We start from the raw sequence: 13,847 nt of genomic DNA on the forward strand, positions 1-13,847 counted from the left end.
GAGCCCTGGGGAATACCACTTGTGACCAGTCCCCAACTGGATTTAACCACATTCACCACAACTCTTTAGGCCTGGCCATCCAGCCAAGAGCGAAGAGTACGCCTGTCCAAGCCATGAGCAGCCAGTTTCTCCCAGAGAATGCTGTGGGAAATGGTGTCAAAGGCTTTACTAAAGTCTAAGTGGACAACATCCATATCATCTTTTTTCTGGGATGTTTATTAAAATTCTATAATATCAATTCTTAAATTATCTGATGCAGTTCATTGTGTGTGTGTGACCTTTCAGTGTTACCAAATACACAGATTCTATGTTGAGAGGCTTCAAAACCTGTATAAACCTTTTTACTTGTAGAAAACCAAACATAGTGGTGTCTTGTTACTTGGTAAATCTCAGATATTCTGGATTTTTTTTTTTATTGTTCCTCCTGTATTTTTAACTGTCCTCAAATGTTACTAAAGACTGGTAACAAGAATATCCCAGCAAACAGTGCAAGATTAAAATGCTCCATTTTCTTTTTGAGCTGCTTGCCAAAACAAACAAAGGGGGACAAACAAACCTAGATACTGTGCCCTTGAGAAGAATATAATCAACTTGCACAACTATAGTTTGTATTGTCTGGTGGTGCACAAATGAAATTAACATTCCTGTCCCTGTTCACAAAAACTGACCCTCAGAGCTCAGCTTTCCTCTCTCTTCCACCCAAAGTGACTGCACGCTGCATAACACTGTCACTGGAGGAGAATCAGTAGCACAGCATCTGAGGGGAATTTATCACAAAAGTAGAGCAAACATTCCAGTGTGGTGCTGCTATTTCTTCTGGAGAGCAGCTTTAATAGAGTTAAGAAGAAAAGATAACTCATAAATAAAAACCTAAGTTAAGGTGAAATCAAACCCTGCAGGAACTGAAGCCACTAAGTCTATTTATACTCAGAGGAACAGTGTCTGGATTAACAGCATCTTGGTGAATCACTCCACCACGCCACTCGCAGGCATGTCCCCATACCTCACATCAGCACCTTTCAGCTGACCCAGACTCTCAATGCTCGCAGAACAGGAGATTAGATTAGTCCCAGGAAATTAAATTAGTATCAGCGGAAGTAAGGAGGACTCCACTGCTCTGGGGAGGTATTACAGTCTGACTAAAAGCTGCCTTGTATTTAGGGTTGAGACCTTTCTTTGATTTTCCAGTTGTGAAAAATCTTGTGTCTCCTCATAACATATAAGGATATGGATCTAGGGATATACTTACTCTTCCATTTGATTTTTATCCTTGGACTTTGCTTCTGTGATCTTCTCCTGCCTCTTCTTGTCCATTTTTTTCTTCAATTCTTTCTTTTCTCTAAAGCATAAAACATAAAGGCAAGTTCAAAATGTATCTAAACAAAACCCACACAGAGTAGTAATCAATTATAAGGGGAATAGCACCTTACTTTTCACATGTTTCTTTCAGTTTCTTTAGCTGGCAGTTCTGACACTCCTCTGCTACATCTGTCAACTTCTGAATAAGCTAAAAAAAATCCCAAGAAACAAAAATGTGTATTTTCAGCTAAACGTCATACATGCATCTAAGTTTCCTCAAAAGTCTGTAGCAGACATGAAGGTGTTACACCATTCCCTGATTAAGTACCAACAATCAAAAGCCGGTAAACATTCTTATTGGTGTAAATGCATTCTTAACTTGCCAGTCCAGCCAGACTTCTGTATGTCCAATTTACACAGAAACTACTACTTCTCTGTACATTAAGGTGATACAGTTTCAGAATATTAAATGTAAAACCAAAATATATTTTGCAGATTTTACCTTTGCTAGCTAGGAATTAAAATGAATTATGATAATTCATAAATGGTCACAAACTGAATTTATGCAATATAAACTACAAACTGAATTCCTGTGTCACTGAATATTCAAGGTTTTCTGCGAGCGCTGAAAACATTCCTCTTGCATTGAGCGTTATTACATGAAACAGTTTGGATTTCAGGGTGGTCAGGTGGTTATTGAAAATTCATGCATGATAGCTAAGAAAGCTAATTATAGATAAGCATAGCCTACATTTTGATCACAGAATGATGGATTAAAAAAAATCTGAGTTGTTGGTTTGAAATCTGCTGTGCAGTGCTGGGTCCAGTCTCATCTGGTTTGAAACTGCTAACAAAAAGCATGCTTGTGGTGGCGATGCTGACAGGAGAGGACACATGGAGAGGGCTTGTGTGCAAGTTCAATGAATTAAATTGGGAAATGGGACCAATCTGGTTTGATCAACCCCTCTAGTTTAAGTCTGATTCTGTAAAATAATCCTCAGGATGATGAAGCAGAGAATGTATAATAATGCCTCGCTAGTCTGATCCAGCTTTTCATTCCTTAGATAAAAGAAGAAAGATACTGACAATAGCCTGTCCTCTAAAAGAAAGACATCAGAAAGAATCTCTTTGGCTGCAAAGCAGATTTTAACCGGAATATTAACTCCGGCACAGCTCAGAGGGAAAATTGTCTGAAGGTTCAGTGCTAAAATATGAATTTATCCTGACACTACCTAACTGGACAATGCTGAAAATGTATCTTTGCTTTGAGAAATGCCATTTCCCATTTTGAAATGAGAAATGACTTAACTTACAATATAAGCTCAACTATGTGGGTCCAAAATGGTTTGTTTTTATAAAAATTAAAATCCCTGAAATGCAGCCAACAACTTGAATGTGAGCTCTCTCCCTGCAGCACAGGTAACCGCGTCCATGCACCCACACTGGAGCAGCTCCTGTTGGGTACTGTGAAGTGATTCACATACAGCCACTGATAAAACAGGGCACCGCTTGAGAACTGCACCACCATGCTATGATCCATGGGAATGACTTTGTGAAAAGGCCTTGCTGAGCAATATCCATGCACATCACTCCTCTGACCTGCTCCTTTTGGATGGCAGGGCAGAGTAGACAAATCACTTCATCCAACAGTAATGAGAGAAAACATCATATAATAGAAAAAAATTGTGAGAGGGGATTGTCTGGAGTTGAGAAACAGTTGAGCACTCCCATAACACCCTTTAAAAATGTTCTTTTCTGCCTGAGAATATCCATCAGCATCAGCTGCCATCTGCCCAAGCTCCTCTATTTCAGCTCAGAAGGCCTATGATCCTGCTGTAGTTGTGAGCCGAACTCCAGCTGTAAAAACACAAGCTGGCTTGGATTGATGGACGCAAAATATTTCTTTACCATACAGAGATTATGTCCTGCATCTCCTTAAAGCATTCATCTGCAACAGGAACACTGTTTGGCACAACTCTGTGCCCTGGGGAATGTTTAAGTCTATTTTCTTTTATTTATTTTCATGTTTCAATTTATTTTCCAGCTAATCCTGCCTCCTTGAGTGTTTTATGTTTAAAAAGGTGGCAGAACAAAACAGAAACATCGTCCAAAAGCTGCAATAAACCAAGGCTTACGTAACTAGAGGTAAGGACTCTCTGCTTTCGCAGTAGTAATAACCGTGTTGCCTTTCTGCCTTCCACCCAAAGTTTTCCAGGTTGTTAGAAATGTTAGTGACAAAACGACACAACAACCCCTTGAAGTTGCAGCAGACCACAGGGAAATCAAGCTCTGAAATGGACTCCAAGTAACAGGAAGCCCCATTTAATTATAGTGTCATGCTGCTTTCATTACTCACCCTGAGATCGCTAAAGAAAAGCAGACAACATAACGAACGTACCAGCTTAATGTGCTCTCGTTTCTGGTACTTTTCACTGTAATACTGCTCCTGTCGGAGATTTAGCAGCTGCTGTTGTTGCTTCTCCTTCAGCTCGACTAGCTTCTGGGTCATTTCAGAGTCGAGCGCAGCTAATTCCTGTTCAATAGTTGAAGAACTGTGGTCTGGGCTGCCCGTTTCAGATCTGCAAAGACACACACACACCACCAAGGTCTAAATCACTAGGCATGTACACTCTGCCCCATACTTGAACCTTGTTTTTAAGGCAGCTGGTTATATGTAGCCCGTTAAGAAGTTTCTCAGCACCACATAGAGGGCCAAAAGATGACTTTAGCTCTAGTAAGTCCAGTAATTTCATCTTTTAGGAAAAAAAATAGCGTTAACAGTTTATTAATGAGATGGCTATTGCTTTTAAACCTCATTTTACTAACCCATCATGGAGGTGTGAACTGGACTTAGTATAAACGAGCTATAAATGCAACTGCCAAGATTTCCCATAAACAAATGCCCATGGAACTTGTTTATCCACTTCCAGACACGTAACTTGAACTTCAAAGCTGCACAGTCCTCAGCAGAAATGGTGAATGCTAAGTATTTTGAAAACAGAGTCATCCTTGCATACGCTTAGCAATAAATTTAAGAGCATAACTTTACATCTGCATTTATAAAATGCTTAAAATGGTAGGAACATCCCTTTATTTGGTATTTTCTCCCCCCTTCAGGAAATGCCATGCATAGCACACACAGAGGAAAGTGCTCTGTGGACTGCTGACTTTAGGAGGAAAGTTAACACCCCAGTGGGGAGTAAACCTCAGAAGGCAGCACATAGGAGCAAAAGAAAAATATAATGAGGAAGCTAAAAAGCAACACTAAGGAACAGTTTTGGGTTTTTTTTTCTTTCTTAAGACAGAAGGGAGGACGGATGTAATTGTGAAAGGAGACATGATGACACTAAACTGCTCAAGGAAAAAATAAGGAGCAAAAGCAGTATCACTCTCAGGCCAGCACTAAACTAAACCCAAGGAAAAAAAAAAAAAAAAAAAAGATTATGCCATGTCCCTGCTCTGCAGCTGTGTTTACTGCTGTACTGAGGTGTTAAATCAGTTGCCTGGGAACCCCAGAACAGTGCATGAGATGGACAAAACAGCAAAACCTTGAACAGAGAGGGCTGACACTGTGAGAAAAATGAGTTTGCTACTCAGAAATTTGCAGAGATTACAATGCAGAGAACTTGCTACACTGGCTGCCTCTCTTCTCTCTCCCAGGTTCAAGTTTGCAGCTGCTGACAATTAGAGTTACCTCCACTGAAATAACGTGAAGCTGCTTTCATCAGTTTGAGAATACGAACCCCAAGGTAGCCTCTTTTTATTTCTTGTATTTTTATTGTATTTGAATATTCTGCTAAGAGGTTAAGAGGTGTCAGTGTGATAGATGAGGATAATTTAAATACAGAGCCAGAAGACAGCATTAATGAATAGTAAAGTCAGCATATTATGCCATTACAGTATACATTTTAAAGCTGACATTTCTCTTGTATTTTTGGGAAAAAGAAATAAGGCCTGTTTCTAAACGCTGGCTAAAATACTAACATACATGTCTTTTAAGGGACACGATCATTAGAGAAACTTCAGAACAACACCAGCAAAACACTTGTGCATGTGTATAAATAAATGCTTCAAACTTCCTACAGACAATGGCTTTACTGCATCTTGGCCGAACTTTAGACAAGGGCATGAAACATGGATTGCTTCTGACCAGAGACAACACATTTGTATGGCAACCTGATACAAGGACTCCTGATGAAGTAGTGATTTATACTTTGCAGTTACAGGTAAATAGCTTCAGTAATAATTTAAAATGATAAAAATCACCTTTTTCCTTGGGATATAGTATTCTATTAGAAGTCTGCTGCTTGAGATAATATGTACTTGCAAGTTTGAAAATCCCTAAAAATATGTTCCTGCCTTTTTAAAATTCAACCTCAGATTTTTTAACCTTCAGATTTCTCTATATCTACACATAAAACTTCACATCTCTGAAATCACTGTGACAGCTCCACGTAACAGACTGCAGGGTTTTATTGCCTGATTATCATGAATGATTTATGGTCAGATCATAACGAAATAAAAAACCAAAATCCTTTTTACTCGAAGATAAATGAGTAATTTTATTTATTTTGGTTTTCTGCTTAAATTTGAATAGAATATGCTAGAGAAAAGAAACATGACATTGTTTTGTCTGCCACTATCTGTCACACACATTGATGATGGAAAATACAGCGGATAAAGTAACACTGTGTGCAGCTGACAACCAGTCATTAAGGGAGTTTGTTAAACTCAAGTGTAGAACCTGGAAGCCTAAAAACTGGCAACAGTTAAGGCCAGCTGAACATAGATATATAATGAGTGTTAAGCTCTTATTAATCCCAATGACATACTGTCATCAGGCAGGCATGAATGAATAAGGTCCTTCCTAGGGACAAGTTATGGCCTGAATCCCAGTTACTTACAACGAGAGGTACTATCAACAAGGTTAGCAGCCAGAGCATGCTTGCAGCCTTTTTCTCTGATGATCTCCTACCAAAAAGTATCAATTAATTTTTTTCATGTTCATTCAATGTCTTCATATTTAAGAACTGCAGCTATATCAATTTTATGTAAAAGTTAAAGGACTTTTGTGCTTATCTAATTACTTTCAAAAATAAATCAAGTTAAAATGAAAATGCTGCACTAATGGGAGAAATAAAAATTTAGGAGGGTACCCCTACCTGATTATCATTCAATCTTAACAGTATCAGACCCTGATTGTACCTATGTGTGTATATGTTTTGCCAGAATTGATCTTTATTAACATACAGTTCCTTACCATATGAACAAGACAATAATTGTGGAAAGATTAATGAGTCATAACGGTCTTTGCATTTCAAACTGATAATGATAAATATAACTCTCCTTTTTTATTATTACCTAAACAAATAACAGAAAAATTGTATCAGCACACACAAAGAGATAGGGCAATGCAAGATTTAGAAAAAGACATAAGACAGGAAGGGTGTGCATGCAGAGGCAAAGCCAAGCAATCATTAAGAGATCCCCAAGTGGTCTGAATCAATCATAATTTAAACAGCAGTCAGATGTTAATAACTTTCAGGCGTTTCTTTCACCTAATTATACATCTGATGCCTTCTACTCTAGCATGAGTTTTTTCCAGGACTCTAACTTGGAGACAATGCTCTTCATCCCCAAATCCAGAATATCCGTTTTACCCATAAATAGCATAAAGGAGGACTGAAGTTTTGTTCCTGTTTTGACACTTGGGTCTCTTCCACCACCAGACAGCACGCTGTGGTGGCCCAGAGTAAACCACTTGCTTAATCTGGGCAGGATGACCATGTGTGCTGGCTGCAAAAACTTTTCCTTACCTGAAAAAGGAGCTACATTATAAAGTTATATTATTAAGTGTGGGGCAGTAGTTTCCATGGAACTGATACTCCTTCTCCTAAAGGAGGTCAGCATGGGAGAAGATGGGGTGCTCTGATAAAACGTGCTGCAGTTGACCCGAGTACAAAAGTAAAACACTTTATCCAGATAGGTTTGAGTTCTTTCACGCTGCAGTCTGGTTCCTGAACTGTCCCAGTACATAGGAGATGCCCCCTCTCACAGTTTGTGATTAAGCTCACTACCTAACCACTGGCTGCTGTTGCCAGCACAGCTGAGTCACCTACCCATACCAGCGGGCTAGGGAAAGTCCCAAGATAAATATTGCGTGCCCTTATTTACAGGGCAAGAGGTGTAATATAGTGAACAACATATCTGGCTTCTGGCAGAGAACCAGCACATCATGGAGAGGGCTTTTTCTGATTATTTCCGTATCAAAGGTCCTGACTTCATTTTACCTAGGAATCTTGCTGCTTTTGATTTTTTCCTGTGTTCTAATGACACCTCCATATTAATTGTCTACTATAAAAGAAGACGAGTAAGGATCTCCAATACCAAGAACAGGAAAGCTACGTTCAACATACCTTTTCTTACTGTCTCTTTTTGCTGTTTTTTCTAAAACTGCTCTTCGTCGCAGGTAGTCATTTTGGATTTCATTATACTTTGCAGTGTGCTCTTTGATAAGATCAGTGGTTTTCTTGTGGTGCCTCTTTACAAGGTCCTTCATTTCCTTGTAGTGCTTCTTCTGAAGCTTAACAAAAGATTTCTGTTGTTTTAGCTCCTCAATAGTCTGTGCTTCCACTTCTACGATGATAATAACAAAAGCCACTTCAATTTTCTAATAGCATACGATTTCAGCCAGAGAACCCAGAAAATGCCATCAGCATCAGTGGTTTTCTTGTGGTGCCTCTTTACAAGGTCCTTCATTTCCTTGTAGTGCTTCTTCTGAAGCTTAACAAAAGATTTCTGTTGTTTTAGCTCCTCAATAGTCTGTGCTTCCACTTCTACGATGATAATAACAAAAGCCACTTCAATTTTCTAATAGCATACGATTTCAGCCAGAGAACCCAGAAAATGCCATCAGCAGGAGTAAGTGAAATGTGCTAGCATAAACTACCCGAGTAGACTTACCTGGAAATAAGCTAACCAGATTGAAAATACCATGGCAAATTTAACTGATAAAAACTAAGAAGTGAGACGAAAATTTAGAACACCAAGATGTGTAGCAACATAAAACCCATGTACTTTCTTTCCTCAACCCCTTTCAGATGCAAAAGATTCCCATCAGCCCAACATATAAAACCATGATCTTACATAGATATGACCACAGATCTTTTTTGTACCCACTGTACCAACACTTCAAGTCTCCCTTCCCTCTGGATGGGCTACATAACATGCTGATGCCTAAACTCCCTTCACAAACAGCACTTCAGCTGCCTGCTCTCCTGCCTTGACCCGTGCACTGGCTAAAGGCATCTGTCCCGGTATCATCACGGCATCTCGGGAGAGTCTTCATTTCTCTCTTGATGAAGACCGTGCATCAGAGGAGTCATGGCCATCTGGTTGCCAGTCCAGCAAAGGATCGGTAGCTAAATGCTGAGAACTGCCCTCCAGTGCTGTCACTCCAACAGCAGCTATGAAGGATGTCCTGTTCTGTGAAACCAGATCACAGCTCGAGCTCAGGGTCTGCCAGCCTGACCTGCATGAGCTCATCCCAAATCAGCAATTAAAAACAACAAAAAAAAAGTGCCGGAGGGAACGATGACTTGCATGATCTGGGGTCACAGGTCTGGGGAAGCCAGACTGGAGACCCTTCCCAGACAACAGACTGACTGTATGAGGCCAGCAGGTACTTCCACAATCTAGGCTGGCCTCTTTCTACCACACATGAGGGAGACTGAGTAAGAGGCAATTGACACGCAGAATTTCATGTGTCTTACCTGTTTTCCACACCTAAATGTAGGCCTACACAAGATTTGGATACGGAATGGGTTCTAATGTAGGAGAACAACTATAAAATAAACTGACTTATGAGATTTGCAATCTAAACTCTAATTCCAAGCTGGAAGACATGACTGCCAATTGAACAGCAGGGCACGATCTAACCGACAGACCAGTTTGCTTAATGTAATGGTAATTTCAGTTTTGTAGGAGCAATAGGAACACTGCAAGGCTAATGAAGATAAAATGGTTTCACTACTATTCACAACATTCAGAGCAAATTTATCTTCTGTTCTCATAATAATGCTGGTCTTTTGTCTGCATTAGATGGTAACATTGTACTTGTGAAACTACAACAATGGGATATTTTTAAAAATTCCCTGTTGGCACTCAATACTGATCTCATGAAACATGTGCTCAAACATTTAATAACTTCAAAGCTGAGGAACAAAACATATGTGTTCTATGAGTTACTGCAGTCCTAATCACTGAAAGAAATGTCTAAGCCAGATGGCCTATTTCATAAAAAATACGTTTCTCTTGACAAAAAAGTGTATCATTCGTGCAGTGTATTTATTACCTGTGAGGACGCTCTGAATAAGATCTTCTGTCTTTGCAGGTGCTTTCACCGAACCTAGAGGTAAAAGAGATGACTGATTCTAATTCTTTTAAAACAACAGCCATTATTGTGCTGCTTGATCGCATATTAAAATGCAGCAGGACATAAAACAGGACATGCACTGACATGGCATTTATTAATCATTTGAGAAAACACATCTCTTGAGCAGATGAGTAGCAACAAGGAAAACAACACTGATTCTGTGAACCAACACAAAAAGGTAACCTTCTGAAAACCCATCTGAGCTTTGTTGTTTTACTTAAAAGGAAGATGTTATTGAACTCACCAATACACTCATATGAGCCATTTAAGTGGTATTAGGCTGACAGTTAGTACAACTGCCCTATATTATGATGTCAGTGCAAAATTTCTGTACACAAGGTGAATCCAGCTCCTTGGATGTCAGTTAGATCGAGCCTATGAAGACTGCAGTCATAAAACTATAAACCCTGTGGTTTAACAAGCATTTGTTATAGGAGATATCTCAATACAAAATATATAAGTATCTGAGAGTGTATTTTGTGTGTGGAATAAGATTAACTACATGCATAAATTTGGCATATTTGTAAAAACAATTTAAAGAGATTCCTGCACTTGCAACAATACAAAAAAAACCTCCTGCAAATCTTCTTGCTTGTAATAAACTTCAGTTCCACCACAAAAGCAACTCTTAAATAGAAGATACTTGTTTGAAGATGACTGGATCTAACAACATACTGACGTAGTGGGAAAATTTCTACCTATTTTATAAAACCAAACCAAACCAACACCCCCTGCCCCGCCCCGCTTTGTTCTTTAAATGAAAAGCACATGAAGAATTATTATCCAGATTTATTTTGAAAAGATGGGACTTTTTTTGTTTTCCTTTGTTTTTTTTTTACCTGGTGCTGGTTGGCTATGGACAACCTGAGTTGCTGGTTTCGGTGTAAGAGAGGCAGTGTAATTTACCCCATTTTCTGCTGGTGTTGGCCTAGGTTCATTGTTAGCTTCAGATGGTGCATCTCCATGGTCAATCTGAAAATACATCATGATTTATATTACTCTTCCCAACTAACAGACTTAAAATTATTTATTTGCAGGTCTAGTTTAGCCTCTTTTTTAAAATGTGAAATTCTGTAAGTGTTATATATAAATCATTCTAAAAGAAAACAACAACAAAAATGATATCCTTAAGAGCCATGATAATGCAGGTGGTTCATTTTCGCAGGGTAAATTTTAAGAAGAAATAGAGCATCTATTATTCTGAAAAAGTATTTTTATTTTAAGTGGATGTAACTCATCAGGGACGTTTTTCAGTACAGTATATATTAGCTGCACCAGATGTGAAATCTGTATTTTATTGAAAAGCATTTGTTCTCTGCCATAAAACCTTTCTAGAAATGATGTAGAAGCTGGCATGAAAATGCTACTCAAATCCCTGCTGTGAACAAAACGTGTACACAAAATTAGTTTTAAATTTCATAGATACACACAGCACTATCATTATTCACCGTTCTTACAGAACAGAGACATACTTCTGATTCCCAAGATTTTACATTCTTGTAATTACACTCCAAGGATAATATGTAAACAGTACCTCCATCCTGCTGCATAAATACATCTGCGGTATCCAAATATTTAAGCATTTTCCACAATCTTTTCTTTCTCTCCAGTTTCCTAAAGGCTCAGGCTTACAGTGTACATTGTACTATGCATTGAACGTCTTATAATTTTCCTTGTGACCATCAGGTTTTAAGCAAGCACCCAGCAAACAGAAGGCCATTCAAAACAATTTTTATTTTGAAATGGCCAAGCCCCCCTTCCTGCTGTCCCTGCGAGGTGCCAGTTGCCATGGTGTCTCAGGGTAGTTTTGGATTTGTTCCCTTCAGCTGCTTCCATTTCACTCTTTGATGGTAATCCCATTACATGCAGAGGCAGGATACACAGTTGTTGGTTTTTTCCCCTTGATTACTCCACACTTGCAAAATATCAGCCTGCACTGCATCAATAGAGGCAAAATACATTTTGATCTAACTGTTTTGAGCTGCCCCTGCTGATGATTTCCTTCATCTTGGCACTGACAACATACTGCACATTGCAAAAGGATTTCTGTCTCAACAGCCTATTTCTACCAAAATTATGGGAGAGAGATACTGTAGTCAGAAAGATGATGCAATTGCAAACCAATGCCAACAACTTCATTTATATCAAGCAGGAATTACTGCAATAAAATAAGGAAAACCATGATCTAGCCAACATTTATGACAGCAGAACGACGTGACTGGCCAAAAGCTGTAGCTGTGACAAACACACAGAGACATGTTTATCCTCTCAATTCTCCTTAAAATATACTCCTCACAGGATGCAATTCATTAGTTTAATAAAAACAATGTTTGCTATGTAGATCATCAACATTTAATACAAACAAAGCTGGAATTCCTAACTTCTGGCAAGTTTGTGCCCCAAAAGTCACTGCACGGGAAAATGGGTATTATCTTCTTCTTTTGGGACTAGGTTTGTACGTGGTGCAAAATGCTGCATCACAGCTTGTTGAGAAACTAGCCTGTCAGTTTTGAACATAAAACATCTGTTTTCAGAAACTAAAGCAGAAATGTGAGACAGGATCAGGAAGTGAATAGAGAGTGATTTTCACTACATCAAGCAATCTAATTCATTAAAAAGCACTTTCTCTTCTCATAATTCATCACACAGAATGCTAAAGTAAACATAATTTTTCCGTAGTGGAGAATATTTTAGGCTCTTTTTAAAACATGATGTAATCCAGCCTTATAATTTATAGTTTTAATATTCACAGAAAATGGTTTATATTCCACATGTTGCCATGTCTTTTGCAAGACAGTATATTTACTAAGGACAAAGACACATACCCATACAGGTACATATCTATATGGTCTATTTTTATTTCTACAGAGAAAAGGAGCTGCAATGGATTGGGGTTGGGAGGTCTCCTCTGTGCTGCACTGTTAGATTAGGTGGTCGGTTCTTAAGTCAGTTTGCCTCTATCTTCCTTGGCCAAGTATAAGCAAGTGTAAGCAAGGGCTCCCTATAAGAAGTGTCAGATCAACTTAATTTCCATTTCTGTAATTTGGTGTGATCATTATAATTTGCAAAATTATGCCTGAATTTTCATTTTAAATAGTGGTATCAGATATGCTAAGTGCAGCTGCTCTCCTAGAGATGTTTTTGTTTACTTTCCCTATCAAAACCATTTTATTTAACCAAAGAAGCCAACTGGAGTCATTACACGGATTTGATTTATATCCAGGCATGCAAAACAATAGTTTCCATTTCAACACTGTTTTATGGATAGAAAGAACAGGTCAGATGCTCTGCTGCTTCCATGTCAGACACATTAACGAGCCAGCAAGGCCTCCCGACTCCCTGACTCTGCACTGGGAATTAACACGCAGCCCCAGCGACATTACACCAGCAGGCACAGCCAAAATGCATTTTACTCTGGCTAGCTTTTCCTAGACCCCACTCCTGCTCCTGTGACTGTCAGGATGAAAATGTACAAACCAGTTACATCAATCTACTTTAGGCTGGGATTAATTCCTCCCAAGAAACTTCCAGCTGCAAATTTTATGGCTTATTCGTCCTGCCTGTAAAGGACACCAGGCAGGGGAAGAGACGGCGACCTTCACTACCTGTACGCTCATGAAGATTTACTATGTATTCCGATAAGTACAGTTAAAGGTGCAAAACCCACACTGTGGGTATTACAATGCTTCCATTCCGCAAAAATTGCTGTTCTAAGGCCAGGCTGGAAAGCAAGAATTGGAAATTATGTACTGATTAGAAAGCTAAAGGTAGGAATTCACGTTATGCTCATGACGAGAACATTGCAAATAAATACAGAAAAGATGCTGTAAATTTTGTCAGTACTTCAGCATTCTCCATTTACGTTATTGCACTGACAATTAACAGGCAGTATAATTTGAAGCCTAAAGAAAGGCTAATTTATTTGTTCAAAACAATTCACTATTAGGTAGCTTATTTGACTACTGTTTTGCAAGAAGCCTGGGGAACTTCTTACAGAGGTGCAGTTTAAGCTTCTAGGTAGCAAAGAAAAAACCTCAGTTTTCCTGTGACAGCTGCAAGAACCCAGCTCAGGTAAATAAATGTATGTGAGGGGAGGGAAAGAAAAGTGGGGAGG

The 13,847-nt window shown here is 38.9% G+C and overlaps 1 protein-coding gene across 1 annotated transcript in view; it reads right to left on the reverse strand.

Annotated features, from left to right (window-relative positions):
* Nucleotides 1-1,249: 1,249 nt before the first annotated feature.
* The window catches only part of PLCB1 (phospholipase C, beta 1 (phosphoinositide-specific)), a gene marked incomplete at its 3' end in the record, with an annotated part of 37,570 nt that continues 24,972 nt past the window's right edge, over nucleotides 1,250-13,847 (reverse strand). The window contains exons 14-19 of the mRNA XM_009577333.1: nucleotides 10,573-10,705; nucleotides 9,653-9,706; nucleotides 7,716-7,935; nucleotides 3,698-3,878; nucleotides 1,431-1,507; nucleotides 1,250-1,339 (exon numbers count right to left, since the gene is read on the reverse strand). Coding sequence (XP_009575628.1) covers nucleotides 1,250-1,339; nucleotides 1,431-1,507; nucleotides 3,698-3,878; nucleotides 7,716-7,935; nucleotides 9,653-9,706; nucleotides 10,573-10,705 — 755 coding nt within the window. The remainder of the gene's footprint in view (nucleotides 1,340-1,430; nucleotides 1,508-3,697; nucleotides 3,879-7,715; nucleotides 7,936-9,652; nucleotides 9,707-10,572; nucleotides 10,706-13,847) is intronic.

The sequence above is a fragment of the Fulmarus glacialis genome, unplaced genomic scaffold (genome assembly GCF_000690835.1).
Source record: "Fulmarus glacialis isolate BGI_N327 unplaced genomic scaffold, ASM69083v1 scaffold3805, whole genome shotgun sequence".
NCBI lineage: Eukaryota > Metazoa > Chordata > Aves > Procellariiformes > Procellariidae > Fulmarus > Fulmarus glacialis.